The following is a 16,252-nucleotide window of genomic DNA, read 5'->3' on the forward strand; positions in this document are numbered from 1 at the left end:
ACGGAACATCAAAGGGCATGAGGGACTACCATTTGTCTTAAAGGGCTGGAGATGCGTGGTGAGCAGCACTGAGGACGGCCACAGATCTTTCCTCAGGTCTAAAATCCCAAAGCATCCAAGAAATTCAATACAAAGTTTTAAAAAATAAAATAAAATCCCAAAGCTTTCCATCCTTTTCTGCAGGTTTTCCCTTTCCCTTTTTTTTTTTTTTGCTCCCCTTTAAAAAATCCTCTAAGTTTCAAGGGGAGTGAAAGATGGCGGAGTAGTGGCAGTGTTGTCTGCTTGCTCCCATCACGGAGGGACTTCAGGTGCAAATGGGGAGAGGAGTGACTGAGTGAGTGCAGATTTCAGACAGCGCGAACAGGGAAGGGAGTGTGGGAACGGCGTGAAGGAAGGCGGAGGGTTCGGCCATGCACTCCAGGCTGAGTTGCTGGGCCTCCAGGACCAGCACATCTGCCGTACCATGCCCAACGAGGGCAACTGCTGACTGGCTCGTTAGCCAGGAGCTTCCTGGAGGCTCCCCGCTGCCAGGGGCACACCGACCAGCGAAGTCTCACAGGGAGTCAGCAAGAGGGTTTGACTGAAAAGGCCGGAGGCATGGGAGGACTGGGAGAAACTGTGTGAACTGAGTCTAGGTGGGGACCTCCTTGGCCGCAACTCAGGACTGAAAGCTCTGTGCTCTGGGTGTGTGCAGTGCTCCCGCCAGGGCCCTACCGAACAAAGGGACAGTTTTGAGGCAAGGAGAGGCGCCCACACGGGAAAGCTGCAGCAGATCTGCAGGCTCTGTGGGGACCGCAGGCCGGCAGGTGGCACGCGCAGGTGTATAGGCAGGGATGCAAGTGGGTGCTGTAGCTCGGCAATAGAGACACGACTGGAGGCAGAGCAGAGATTACTGGCATGCGCACTGACCCACCAGCTGAACAACGTTGCTAGTCAAGCCTGAGGAGGGCTGAGGGTGCCGCAGGAGGGGACAACTAAACGCAGCTCACAGCAGAGCGGCGGTAGGCCCATGAGTAAGAGACTAGCAACCCCAGAATCAAGCTGGGTCTCCCCACAGCCTGACAGCCAACCAGAAAAGATTTGAATCCCATGGAATTTTGACTAGGGGCGGACCAAGGAAGAAAAAAAAAAGTAGAGACTGTGCCTAAAAGTTGAATTGAGTTAAAACTCTTTCATTCTTTTATTTCTCCCTCTCTCTCTTCCTGCCCCTTCCTTTTTTTTTCTTCCTTTTCCTTTTTCTTTCCTCCCCTCCCCTTCCTTCCTTTCTCTCTTTCCTTTCTTTCTTTCTATTTTTTTATTTTGTATTTTTATTTTTGAAAAACTCTTTCTTTAATCTGTTTCCTACCTTCTCTCCCTCATATCCCTCTGCTTTAATTGTTGGTTGTTTGTCTGTTTGGTTGTCTGTTTTGTTTATCCTCCCTCTCACACCACACATATAGCATATAACTACTGTATAAACCTAACACTATACATTTCCACTTTCTCACTTCGTTCTACATTCCTCCCCTCCTTTTTAAACATACAGTGTAAATATTACTTGCTGTTTTGCATAGCCATGACCCTATTTGCTAATATTAGTATTCTATCACCTTCCTTCTCAAACATCATCCTTCTTTCATTTAAAACAACTCCTGCCCTGGCTGCTGTGGCTCAGTGGATTGAGCGTCGGCCTGCGAGCCAGGTGTCGCTGGTTCGATTCCCAGTCAGGGCACATGACTAGATTGCTCGTCTGGTCTCCAGTTGGGGGCGTGAGTGAGAGGCAACCACACAGTGATGTTTCTCTCCCTCTCTTTCTCCTTTCCCCTCTCTCTACAAATAAACGAACAAACAAATAATTTAAAAAATAAAAATAAAAAAACTCCTATCTGTTTCTCCTATAAAATAAGAGTCTTAATCTCTCTACATTTATATTAATACTGGCTCATTTGCTGCCAATAGTGGGATTGTGGTTGGGGGATATTTTGGAGGGTGTGGGTTTCTTGCCTGGGTTGGGTGATTACGTTTTAACAGCAGCTCCACAAAAAAACTCAAGACAAGGTGGGCAGAGTGACTCTCAATCAACTAGCCAGAGGAAAGGACCCACCAAAGAAGAACTGAAATACAACCAGACAGCTTAAACAAATGTCATAAAGGGCAACACAAGAGCATTAGGCTCAGATCATCAAAGAGACTGCACCACTGAATCCCCCAGGTCTCCTATAAAGAATCTCATATAATGAAAGTGGGAAATCAAAGCAGACAAATCTAATAAACAAAAACAAACAAGAAGAATTCAACATGGGGAGACACAGAAACAACCTCTGAATGAAAGGAAAAGAGGAATCCCCAGAAAGAGATAGCTGGAATAGACATAAGCCAACTATCAGACATGGAATTCAAAAAAAATGGTTATTATGAAGCTCAATGACCTTGACAACCTCAAAGAAAACTATGACAAACTCCAGGAAATTACAAACAACTCCAAGAAAACTACAAAGAATTGCAGGAAAGCTACAAGGAACTTACAGAGAACTACATCAGCATTAAAAAAGGACATAGAAAATATTAATAAGAACCAAGAAGAAATGAAGAATACAATCTCTGAATTGAAGAACACAGTAGAATCAGTCAAAAGCAGTCTAAACAAACCAGAAGATCGGATCAGTGAGTTAGAGGACAATGTAGAAAAAAATGCCCAGACAATACAACAAAATGAAAAAAGATTAAAAAAAAAATGAAGAGGGTTTAAGAGAACTGCAGAACAACATGAGACAAAACAACATTAGAACGATAGGGATACAAGAAGAAGAGGAGGAAAAAGGGATAGAAAACCTGATTGGAAAAGTAATGACAGAAAATTTTCCTAACCTGGTGAGAGAAAAAGTAATACAAATCCAGGAAGCACAGAGGGTCCCAATCAAGATGAACCCAAAAAGGCCTACTCCAAGGCACAACATAATTAAAATGGCAACATTCAAAGACAAAGCGAAAATCCTAAAAGCAGCAAGAGAAAAACAGCAAATAACATACAAGGGAGCTCCGATAAGGCTATCAACTGACTTCTCAACAGAAACACTACAAGCCAGAAGGCAATGGCAAAAAACATTTCAAGCAATGAAAGACAAAGGTCTACAACCAAGAATACTCTACCAAGCAAAGTTCTCATTCAAAATGGAAGGTGAAATAAGGAGTTTCTCAGACAAAGGAAGACTAAAAGAATACAGCTCTACCAAACCAGCATTGCAAGAGATGCTAAAGGGAATGCTTTAAGAAAAATAAGGAAAAAAAAGGGAAGGAGAGGAACACAGATACAAAGGGAAATGAATAAACACCTGTCAATAATAACCTTAAATGTAAATGGATTAAATGCTCAATTAAAACACATAGGGTAGCGGAATGGATACAAAAACATAACCCACATATATGCTGTCTACAAGACACATCTCAAAACAAAAGATTTACACAGACTGAAAGTAAAGAGATGGAAAAAAGTATATCAAGCAAATGGACATAAAAAAGCTGGGGTAGCAATACTTATATCAGACAAAACATATTTCACAGCAAAGGCCATAGAAAGAAATGAAGAAGGACATTACATAATACTTAAAGGAAAAATCCATCAACAAGATATAACCCTTATAAACATACATGCACCCAACATAGGAGCACCCAAATACGTAAGGAAAATTTTGAAAGACTTCAGGAAGGATATAGACAACAACACACTCATAGTAGGGGACTTTAACATACCACTGTCAACAGCGGACAGATCTTCGAAGCAAAGAAACACCGAAGATATTGAGGCATTGAACAACACTCTAGATCAAATGGACTTAGTTGATATATACAGAACTTTTCACCCCAAGGAAGCAAAATATGCATTCTTTTCAAGAGCACATGGAACATTTTCAAAGACAGACCACATGGTAGGACACAAAACAAGCCTCAACAGATTCAAGAAAATTGAAACTATATCAAGCATCTTCTCAGATCACAATGGCTTAAAATTGGAAATCAACCTCAAGGAAAAAATTCAAAAACATTCAAACTCGTGGAGAATGAATAACACGCTATTAAATAATGAATGGGTTAACAATGACATCAAGGAAGAAATCAAAAAGTTTCTGGAAACTAATGATAATGAACACACAACAACCCAAAACCTATGGGATACAGCGAAAGCAGTCCTGAGAGGAAAGTTCATAGCAGTACAGGCCTACCTAAAAAGGATAGAAGAATCTCTAATACAAAATCTAACCCTACAGTTACAAGAACTAGAGGAAAAACAACAAGCAAAGTCCAGAGCGAGTAGAAGGAAGGAAATCATCAAGATCAGAGCAGAATTAAAAGACATAGAGACCAACAAACAATTCAAAAGATCAACAAAAGTAGGAGCTGGTTCTTTGAAAAGATAAACAAAATCGACAAGCCTTTAACCAGGCTCAGCAAGAAAAAAAGAGAGAGGACCCAAATAAATAAAATCAGAAATGAAAGAGGAGAAATCACAACCAATACCACAGAAATACAAAGGATTGTAAGAAATTATTACGAACAACTGTATCACAAGAAATGTGACAACCTAGATGAAATGGACAAATTTCTGGAAACATATAATCCTCCAAAACTGAATCAAGAAGAAGCAGAAAGCCTGAATAGACCAATAAACAACCAGTGAAATTGAAGCAGTAATCAAAAAACTCCCGGCACACAAAAGCCCTGGACCGGATGGCTTCACAGGTGAATTTTACAAAACATTTAGGAAAGAAATAACTCCTATTCTTCTCAGACTATTCCAAAAAATCCAAGAAGAGGGAAAACTCCCAAACTCGTTCTATGAAGCCAGTATTACCCTAATTCTAAAACCAGGTCAAGACACAACAAAGAAAGAAAACTACAGGCCAATATTGCTGAAGGACAAAATATTAGCAAACTGAACCCGGCAACACATTAGAAGAATTATCCACCACGATCAAGTGGGATTCATCCCAGGGATGCAAGGATGGTGTAATATTTGCAAATCAATAAATGTAATACAACACATAAACAAAATGAAAGAAAAAAACCACATGGTAATATCAATAGATGCAGAAAAAACATTTGACAAAGTACAACACCCATTTATGGTGAAAACACTCAGCAAAATGGGAATAGAGGGAGCATACCCCAACATAATAAAGGCCATAGATGAGAAAACTGAAGCCAACATCATGCTCAATGGGCAAAAACTGAAAGTATTCCCCCTGAGATCAGGAACAGGACAAGGATGTCCACTCTCTCCACTCCTATTCAACATAGTCTTGGAAGTTTTAGCCACAGCAATCAGACAAGAAAAAGAAATAAAAGGCATCCAAATTGGAAAAGAGGAAGTAAAACTGTCATTATTTGCAGATGACATGATAGTGTATATAGAAAACCCTATAGACTCCACAAAAAAAACCACTTGACCTAAAAAGTGAATTCAGCAAAATAGCAGGGTTGTCGGCAGCCGTCCGTCTCGAGAGACAATGGTGTAGCTTCTTAAGACTCTATCTGCACTGCCGAGAATGGCTGTGCAGTCCAACTCGGGAGTGACACGGTATCTGTCTCCTCCCGTGTTGAATCGACATCTTGCGATGACGCTGGAGTGTCCTCTCCAGTGAAGCTGAAGCTACAGAGCCTGGGCAGGGTGATATGGAGGGTCTGCTGTTGCCCATGCAGCAGACCCCCCCTCTCTTCGCAGCTGAAGGGTCCAAGGGAAAGACGGAGTCAATACAGCTTGGCTTCAGGTGCGCCGCAGGAGTTGCCGGTGTTGACTACAATGTCAAACCGCCTTAGGGACTCCAGCTCCGGATTTTCTGTCGGGGTTTACTCCCTTAGCCTTTCCCCTGAAGAGGTATGCCGCAAGGCAGCGGAGGTTTTTTGGAGTCAGAGTTTTCCTTCTCTGATGTGCCCTGACTGGAAGATCGAACCAGCGACACTTAGCTCGCAGGCCGACGCTCAATCCACTGAGCCAAACCAGCAGGGTACAAAGTCAATATTCAGAAATCGAAGGCATTTCTGTACACCAACAATAAAACATCAGAGATAGAAACTAAAAGAAAAATCCCATTTACCATAGCAACAAGAAAAATAAAGTACCTAGGAATAAACTTAACCAAGGAGGTAAAAGACCTGTACTCAGAAAACTACATAACACTGAAGAAAGAAATTAAGGAAGATACAAATAAATGGAAACATATACCATGTGCATGGATGGGAAGAATCAACATCATTAAAATGTCCATACTACCCAAAGCAATTTATAGATTCAATGAAATCCCTATTAAAATACCAGTGACATATTTCACAGACCTAGAACAAACACTTCAAAAATTTATATGGAACCAAAAAAGAGGCCGAATAGCCACAGCAATCTTGAGGAAGAAGAACACTGTAGGAGGAATCACAATACCTGATACCGCAACTATACTACAAGACCACAGTACTCAAAACAGTCTGGTACTGGCATAAGAACAGAAATATAGACCAATGGAACAGAATAGAGAGCCCAGAAATAAACTCAGGTCTATATGGTCAACTAATATTTGACAAAGCGGGAAGGAACATAAAATGGAATGAAAAGAGCCTCTTCAACAAATGGTGTTGGGAGAACTGGACAGGGACATGCAAAAAAAAAATGAAACTAGACCACCAACTTACACCGTATAGTAGAATAAACTCAAGATGGATCAAAGACTTAAATGTAAGCCGTGGCACCATAAAAGTCCTAGAGGAAGACATAGGCAGGAAAATTTCAGATATCCAGCGTAGCAACATTTTCACTGATATATCTCCTATGGCAAGAGAAATAAAGGAAAGAATAAACAAATGAAACAACATCGAAGTAAAGAGTTTCTGCTCAGCAAAAGAAAACATCAGGAAGATGAAAAGGGAACCAACCATATGGGAAACTCTATTTGCCAATGATACCTCAGACAAGGGGTTGATCTCCAAAATATATAAAGAACTTATACGACTCAACACCAAGAAGACAGACAACCCAATTCAAAAAATGGGCAAAGGACCTGAACAAACACTTCTCCAAAGAGGACAGAGGGTCCACAGACATATGAAAGGATGCTCAACATCACTACCATCAGAGAGATGCAAATAAAAACCACAATGAGATACCACCTCACATCAGTCAGAATGGCCACCATCAACAAATCAACAAACGACCTGTGCTGGCGAGGATGCGGAGATAAGGGAACCCTGGTGCACTGCTGGTGGGAATGCAGCCTGGTGCAGCCACTATGGAAAACAGTTTGGAATTTCCTCAAAAACTAAAAATGGAACTGCCTTTTGAACCAACGATTCCATTGCTAGGACTATATCTGCAGAATCCTGAAACACCAATTCAAAAGAAGCTATGTACCCCTATGTTCATAGCAGCACTATTTACAATACCTAAGTGCTGGAAACAACCTAAGTGCCCATCTGTAGATGAGTGGATCAAAAAACTGTGGTACATTTACACAATGGAGTATTACGTAGCAGAAATAAAGAAGGAACTCCTGCCATTTGTGATAACATGGATGGAACTAGAGAGAATTATGCTTAGTGAAATAAGCCAGGCAACGAAAGAAAAATACCTTATGCTATCACCTATTACAGGAGACTAATGAACAACACAAACAAATGAGCAAAATAGAACCAGAGATATGTAAACAAGGTAGACTAAGATATGTAGACTAACAATGACAAAGGGGGCGGGGGGTGGGAGAGAAGGGGAAAGGAAGGGGAAGGGTCTAGTCAAATAACATGTATAAATGACCCAAGGACACAGACAACTGGGTTAGGACTGACTGTGGGAGAAAGGGTGGGCAGGGTGCAGGCAAGCAATAAGAAAAGAAAAAAAATGTGGGACAAATGTAATAGAAAAAAAAACAAACAAATTTTTTAGTGGGGGGAAAAAAGAAAATACAAAGAATGGAAATGTAATTTCTAGTGAATATTAGAAGGACAAGGATTTTCCTTCACACTGTATATTTTTCTCCCTACCTGATCCCTCCAGAATTTGGCATTCTGAAGAAGCAAGTAATCACATAAGGTTCTTTGCATAAAACTAATAAGACCAGTTGTTAATAGAGGTTTTGTTGACCAAGACTTTGACTGGAATGTCATGCCTAAAGGAGACATGCTTGGGCTCCAGTTGTTGCCAAAAAGCCCTGAGGAACTAAGGGTGACCTTAGAAGGTAATAAAAGCCCACAAGAAAAAAGGCCTGGTACCTAGGTTGGATGTGCGGTCCATGGCAATCTTTCCAGGGAAGGAATGAAGGTTGTTTTCCTGAAAGATGGCTAGAAGGGACCTTAAGGCACAACAGAAAACCTGAAGGATTTGGAAAAGACAGGTGTTTACAGACAAGGCTGAATGCCAGGTATGTGGCTCAGCTTCTGTGCCCTGAAGGGCAGACTGAAGGTCACCCTAAATGTTCCTTGTGTAAGTTTCAGCAAAGTAGAACTAAAGATCATAAGCAATCATTTGCTGCTCTTGTTGTGTTTATGCAAATGAACAGGATAAATTAAAAATTGACCTAATGCAGTCCCTTTAATGACAAGGAGGGTAATCTTAAGGAAAAAAATCATGATCCAAGGAAAATCACAATGCTCAGTGATGGACTATAAAGTAGAGCAGCTAACCATCTTTAGTTTCTTTTCATTTAAAGTTTCCTTTCATTTTTAAGTTAAACTAGGTCTGTGGCATCATCAAAGATGCTTAAGTTACAGGCAAGAAGAATGTCAAATGCCTTGCAACTGATGTCTTCCCAATAAGACAGTCCTACAGATTTAGAGACTTGTTTGTGGGTTATGTTACATAAATTAACACGTGTTTTCTGTTTTCAAAGGGCATAAGCCTATGACCGCATTACCTGAGTGATTGTCTGTACGTATAAGCCTCACTTAATCCTGTCTGCATCGCTGCCTCCTGAGACTCAACGGTTTGGCTGAACTAAGTAGCTGGGTTGGTGAAGAATGGGGTGGTCTGTGGGCTTCACCTTAAAATAGGTTTCTCTTTTCTATCCTAATGGCTTGGACAGAAAGGGCCCAGAGGTCTGAGAGGGGGTAACCTAAAATATTTCCCTCAACCCAAGCTAAGTATAGTGGGCAAAAAGGTTTTGGACAGGTGAGATGTGCCTTGCACACCTTCCTCCAAAGAAGCCCTTTTTTTCCCTAATGTGAGACATTGAAAACTTAATCCCTGCCTTTTGTCATCCAGTGGTTATGGAATGAATGATGTCCTTTAACCCTTTTTGCCAAATCTGTTGCCCCCGGAATACAACAAGAATGCCAGCCTGTTAACCCAAGCATGCCATTGTCCAGGGACAGCCAACTGACCTGGAGTCTGCAAGAACCTTCCTCCCCACACCCCGACTCTTATTAGGGATTTCTGGACCCAAGGGTAGGTAGGATGACCACGCCCAGCTTGAAGCAGCTAGAAGAGCATGAGACCTTCACCCATTGTCCTCTATATGATTATAAAGGGTCTCAAGTCTGAGAGGCGGATTGTTATTTTTTTGTTATAAGAATTAATTAATTTTAATAATAATAATAATATAGGAAAGAGAGAAACCAGAGAGCTTGTATGCGTGACCCATGGGCATGGACTGGGGAGGGGTGGGATTGCTGGGGGAGGTGGGTGCTGGGCGGGGGTAAGCAAAGGGGTGAAAATGGAACTAGTGTGACAATACAATCAATAAAATATACCTAAAAAAAAATCCTCTAAGTTTCTACACTTTTCTGAAAACATTCAGCATAAAACTTGCCACATCAAAGCAGAATGACAGCTTGTTTATCAGTGACCACTGAGGAATGAGGTGTTCTTTAGAGGATCCAGAGAATAATATAACTTGAAACACATAACTAATTTAATTTTTTTTTTTTTTTGGTGGAAGTCTCATAAATATATTACCTGTTTTCCTATTTAAAAATATATATATATAAACAATTTAACCTCATGACCTGCCCTTTAAGTGCCCTCCTTACCAGGTGACACTTAAAGAAATCACAAGTAAAATGTGTGGACTCTTAGCGACACGAATTTCATGTTCTCAGTAGCTCTGATTCTTTTTCAACTTCCCAGTTTTGTTCTACACTTAGGGTTTTCCACCAGACCTGACTCCTAGATTCAGATTCTCTTGGTCTCTGGTTGGCCCCAAGTAGCAAAGGTTTACAAAGTTCCGCAATATTCTGAAGTGCTCGGGGGAGGAGAACCACTGCTCTAACACTTACCAGGGGTCTCCATTCTCAGTAACACTGAACTGGAGCAGTGGAAGCAATGTCCAGACTGTCCGGCTGAGACCATTGTCTCAAATTCCAACAAGACTCCAATGCTGAGCCTTTCCTGTTCTGACAGAGGCTGTAGTCCCCAGGGTAAGCGATGATTATCTGTGATGCTCCTGGCCATGCTGGATACCTGCAGGTGTGACACTACCTTCCTGAGAATGCGAAACCCTCGGGTTCTCTTCAGGGCCCCTGGAAGATGAGGGGTGGCTGTGATGACAGCCTGTTGGAGGCCCAAGCACTGTGGGCCTGGTAACTGTTGGTGAGTGGAAACTGTGTCACTGAGAACTACCCCTTGCACCTAATTTCAGGGCTACCCTCTTCTGCCTACTGATCTGCCTTCTAGCCTGGTTGTTCCTGGATAGACAGGAAAAGACAGAGACTAGGAGCAGGAGATGTGGGGCGCTGGACAGCTCTCAGTACCGCAGGGGCACACACAGGAGCTCTAGGCAGAGCAGGGTCTGCAGCCTTTTCTGGTCACAGGGACAGCAGCAGGCTGTGTAGCCACCAGGAGAAAATTGGGAAACTGCTTGTGTGTATACTTTTCTAATCTCCTTTCCTAAGGGCCACCATCTGCAGAAGGATGTGCAAAGTATAAGGCAAAACAAGGATGCTCAGCACGCCCATGACCAAAGACAACCTCCTTGTGAGGCAGACCTTGTCGGGCCAACCTAGCACTGCTCCTCAGCCTCCAGCATCTCTCCTGTGCCTCGCCACTCTGCCTCTGAAAGGAGTCACTTTGGGATTCAAGATGACCATCACTGCACCTCCCTGTGCGCACCCAGCACTTCACGGATCACTCAGAGAGCCTCGCTGTGCTCGAGTCAGCCTTAGAAGCTATCAGAGCAGGTAGCATGTCAGTTTGGTAGAAAAAACACTAAGACCTAGGTAAGCAAAGGACAAGAGCATGACCTAGAAGCAGCTCTGCTGAGGGTGGGCTTGGTGCTCTTTATGTGTCCTGATCTGACCGCCCACATCAAGTCAAGGTGACTTAAAAATCCTCAAAGGCAACCAGACATGCAAATAATTAATCACCTTCTTTCTGATGTACCGAAGGTGACTTTCAAACACGTGGCCACCAGTGAGAAGCACCAGCTGGCACCCACGCATGCTGATCAATCACAGTAGTGGCTCATGATGACATCAGCAGAACCAAGTCCCAGATCCTGAGCCTGTGGGATACCACGGAGGAGGCACCACAGAACCCACAAGAAAGCATGTTCTGCCGGCCCCCAGGGTGGTACTGGGGAGACCATCCCCTCCCATTCCACCTCCCACTCGCACCTCTGTAATGTCGAGGATTTGGAAGCCATGACCTCCATGTTCTCTTCTGGAATGAAAAGTCCTTGGATGCTGTGACAGAGGTCATCTGTGCATATACCCAGGAACAACATCACAGCAAGGTATGGATTAACCAAAATTAATTCCACAAGGCAGCATACCTACCATCCGGGTCTTTAAAGGTCAAGGTGATGAATTTGCTGGCCACCATGAACATGAAAATCACCCAAAAGCATGCGGCCAACAGAAGCCATTGGTGGTGCATGTTGTCAAATGTCAGCCATTCAGTGATCTTCCTGGAAAAAGACAAGCAAATGCTCCTGCTGCTTACAAGTATATCGGTTAAACAAAAGGTAATAAAAAGAACAAGTGATTTCAGTTAATAGCATCAATACAAATATTTTTTAATTTTCTTATTGATACAATGGGTATTTTGACTCGGTATTTAACTTAACATTTTATTTTTAATTAATAATAACTTCTTGATTTGACAATTAAGTTGAAGTTTAAAACATCTGAATGGAAAGGAGCCATTTCTATCTGTTTTGGAATGTGTGATAAAATTTTGCTTTTGCAGTTTTGCCTATTGACTGCTTTCTGGACTAGGCTAATATCAAAATGTGTCTTTCCTACCCAGTGCCCATCAGGGCCTGGAAGCAGGTAGGCAAGAGGAGTCCTGCCAAGGGCTAGACCTTTGCAGAGACAGAAGCCACACTGGGCAATTATAAGCAGGCTGTGTAGAATCCTGACTTGCTGACAAGATGTAGCCACACCTAGAGAATCTGTACACAGGAGAAATGAACATCGAAACTTCTCCATCTCCATTCACTTGCCTGCGAGGACCTGTGCAGAACCTCGGGGGTGGGTGTTTTTCATGCTTTTACTGCCTGGGAGAGATGCAGGTCACACAAGTCACATTCTGCTGCGAAGACATATAAAGAACCAGGAAGTGACAGTCAGTTCTCAGCAAGAGAGACAAAAGTGTGCTTTCATTTCACCTTTAACATAGTGCTTCTTCAAGCCAAACCAAACCACTTAAAGAGACAAATCGGGCTGGTTTTTACCAGAGTTGAGGCCATCCATCACTCCCGGGCAGCGGAAAGAAGTGGTCCTCTCAACATGTGCTGATGGCAAATGACTTCAGAGAGCTTCTGAACACTGGATGGACAGAGCTCAGTGAGGTCCTAGGTGAACGACTCTCCTTGTCTCAAAAATGTTTACTTCCTAGACTCTCACTGGAACCAGGCATCTGAAACCCAAATGCCCTCCACCAAGTGGTTACCCAGCCTACATCTGAATACACCTGCAGCAGGGAGCTCACTGATTTTCTAGGGTGGCTTGTGTGTTACCCTCTGTCCTCAACTGCCCACAGTAGGCCCAGGGTGCCTCCTGGGGTCCCCAAGTAGGGGACTGGATGAAACAGATTAAACAAACAGAAACATAGAACACTTATTTAAGTTTGAATTTCAGAGCAACAACAAATAACCTTTTTAGTATAATTATGTCCCAAATATGACATGGGACATGCTTATACTAAAAAAAAAAAAAAAAAAAAAAAAAAGCCACTAGCTGACTCTGAATTTCAAATTCAACTGAGTGTCCTGTGTTCTATTTGGCAACACTACCTAGCAAGGGGAATGCCAGTCCCTCTCTACTGCTTGAAGCCAGATGGCCTGTCCAAGCCAAGTCTCCCTTTCTCCTCTGTCATCATCCTTTGAGGCAGCATTGCACAAGGTAGAGAGACCTGGAGGATTCCATCACTTGCTGGCTCTGTGACTTAGAAAGTGACTTAGCCTCTTGGAGCCTTGGCTTCCCATCTCTGAGATCAGGCCTTCCTTCTAGGGTGATCATGGGGATTAAATGAGAAAAATGTACACAAAGGACCAGTACCCACCTGGCCGGAAGCAGAACCTCTACAAACATAAATTGGCTGACACCTCAGCACCCTGTGACTTTCCGATTTAATCTACATATACCCTTCTAAGTGTGGTGATCAGAAATTAATGTGACAGGGTGGTCTGCCCCACAAAGAAAGGCCAGACTCATCCCACGCGACTCAAACTGCTAACCCATCCCTCCTGAAGACACAGATAGTGCCCAGAGGCGCAGAGTATCACAGTCCTGAGTCCAATAAGGTTGTCCTCCCAGACAGTAACACTCAGTGTGATATATCCCATTCGTCACAGTGTAAATGCCCCACTGAGAAACCCCAGTTGTAGGCCTTTTCTAAGAGAGGCAGAGGGGCCAGTATGGGTTGGGGAGCGAGTACAGAGAAAGGAGAGGCATTCAGCAGGCGGTTTGCAACCTGAACAGAAGAGACATCTGCTCTTGTGCACTAGTTCTCGGGAAGACTTAGAGGCACAGGGGAGACGCCAATGATCAGTAGCCTCAAGCTTGCAGTCCATGCTTTGCTAAGTGCTGTGGCCAGTGAACAAAGATAAGGGAACCCTCTCACACACGCAGACACACCTCCACTGCAGAGCAGGGAGCAGGAGAACCCCTGTACTGCCACTCAGCTTCTTGCTCTGCTCACACCTGCAGTTCTCCTGGGTTTCAGTCCCTGAGCACCCTCTTGTCATCAGGCCCACCCTTGGGAGGTTTTTGTTTTGTTTTTTTAAGTATATTTTATTGATTATATTGTTACAATAGTTCCAATTTTTTCCCCTTTGCTCCCCTCCGCCCAGCACCCCCGTTCCCCAACAATCCCCTCCCCAAGTCCATGCCCATGGGTCATACATACAAGCTCTCCCGCTTCACCCTTTCATATATTCTTTAAAAAAAAAAATAATTAATTATTTTAACAATAAAAAATAACAATCCCTCCCTCTCAGACTTAAGACCCTTTATAATCTTATAAAGAACAATGGGAAAAGGTCTCGTGCTCCTCTAGCTGCTTCAAGCTGGACATGGTCATCGTCCTACCTACCCTTGGGTCCAGAAATCCCTAATAAGAGTGAGGGTGTGGAGGGGAGGGTGGCCTTCCCACATGGGTAAGGATCGTGCAGACTCCAGGTCAGTTGGCTGTCCCTGGACAACGGTGTGCTTGGTTTAACAGGCCGGCATCCTTGTTGTATTTGGTCATGTTGTGATGTAGCGGCCTTTTCTGTCTCTCCGTGGTTATAATACTTCTCTCCAGCTAGTGTTCGGTTGGTTATTCCAGATGATTTCTCCAAAATTAAGTTGTAAATCCAGACTGGTCCTGGGAGGAGGTTAGTGTAGCTTCCACTTACTCCTCTGCCATCTTTGATCTCCTTGGGAGGTTTTTATGGCTTAACTTTCTGATGGGAACTAGTTTTCTGAAGGGATCTAAGTTGAGTCCACCCATTGAGCTCACCTCTAGATAAAAGTAGGGAGATAATGAATAATGAATGAACAACCTTATATGAAAATGAAGACCACAACATCTGCTCTCCAGGAAGCCAGATGCATTAGGCATAGGATTTCTACACCTAGACTAGTTGGAAAGTGAGACTTGCACTATCCTGAAGCCATGGCCACCTTCAAAGTCTTGGATTTTCATTTAAAGTCAGGAACACCTTGCTTTTTTCACCCAGGCCTGGAATGGGGGCAGGATTTGATCTGCTCTCTTCCTCCCCAAGAGGGGTGGATGGTGATTAGGAACTTCATAGTTCTCTAGGCTCCAATTTTCCCACCTATAAGGAAGGATAAAACAGCCACCTGCATACCTACCAGTGTGCCGTGAGTCCCCTGGGAGACAAAGTCTGTCAAAGCACTTCCTCTACAACTTCTAACATCTAGCATTTTCTTTCAGATGGGCATTTTATTTCAAAATAGTTCAACTTCTAAAATGACTTCTGTTAAGATATCTAGAGTCCCCTTCCAAGCCCACCATGGCATCAAGGTTGGGAGGAGGAGGCTGCAAGGCTCACACCTTCCCTTTATCCCCTCATGGCCCACCTGAACTGGGAAGGGAGGGTGCCCAGGACACATGGGGACTCTGCTGGGGGCTGCAGGTTTGGAGAGCTTCACATGCATAAACTCTAGACGCTGTCGAAAACCTTCTCTTGAGAAGTATACCATCATGGGCCCTGACCAGTGTATTCAGTACAGCACCCTGACCAGGCTGAGGCCTGCTGGAGGTCCCTTGGCAGGCCAGAGAGGGGACACTCTCTCCAAGTCACTGGACTTCTGTACATTGGAGGTCAGCGGGGCCTGCTCCTGTCCTAATACACAGCAGAGGAAGATTCAGCTCTCCCCATCACAACCATATTAGCTGCTGCAAAGCCTCTCTCCATCACCTCACCTAGTTTTACTTCCTTTACTACATCTATCACTGCTTGAATGCTGCCCCTGGTTCACTGTCTGCTTCCCCTAATAGAACGTAAGACAGGTCTAGAACAATGCTGGCACATGGTGAGCCAACCACCATTATTTGCTGAATGAGACATCCACCAAGAAACTTATTAGGAAAACTTAAGAGCTAAAAGACTCTTTAGCAGACACTATGCCCAACTTTCTACCCTGAGAGTCTCCAAACTAAAGTCTTTCAATATGAGGCCCCTTTTCAACTCAAAATATTCTTCCAGTCTACACATGAGAGCAGTTATATATTTAATATTCATTAACTGAGGCTAGAAAGAAAAGCTACTAGGACTTCAGTATTACTTTAAAATAAAATTATATTTTATAAGTCATGGCACTTACATGCATTTGAATAGACATACAACTTAAA

General features: G+C 43.2%; 1 protein-coding gene across 17 annotated transcripts in view; it reads right to left on the minus strand.

The window, feature by feature from the left end:
• CHST10 (carbohydrate sulfotransferase 10) overlaps positions 1-16,252 on the minus strand; it is a 44,353-nt gene that overhangs the window by 19,132 nt on the left and 8,969 nt on the right. For 5 of the 17 annotated variants that reach the window (XM_090281798.1, XM_090281796.1, XM_090281797.1 and 2 more), the window contains one exon: positions 11,725-11,855. The exons of 4 other annotated variants lie outside the window; for them this stretch is intronic. In XM_090281798.1, coding sequence (XP_090137924.1) covers positions 11,725-11,855 — 131 coding nt within the window. 8 more of the 17 variants (XR_016511948.1, XM_090281804.1, XM_090281793.1 and 5 more) reach the window with 6 other exon arrangements.

The sequence above is a fragment of the Furipterus horrens genome, unplaced genomic scaffold (assembly GCF_987537825.1).
Source record: "Furipterus horrens unplaced genomic scaffold, mFurHor1.1.pri manual_scaffold_6, whole genome shotgun sequence".
Taxonomy (NCBI): Eukaryota; Metazoa; Chordata; class Mammalia; order Chiroptera; family Furipteridae; genus Furipterus; species Furipterus horrens.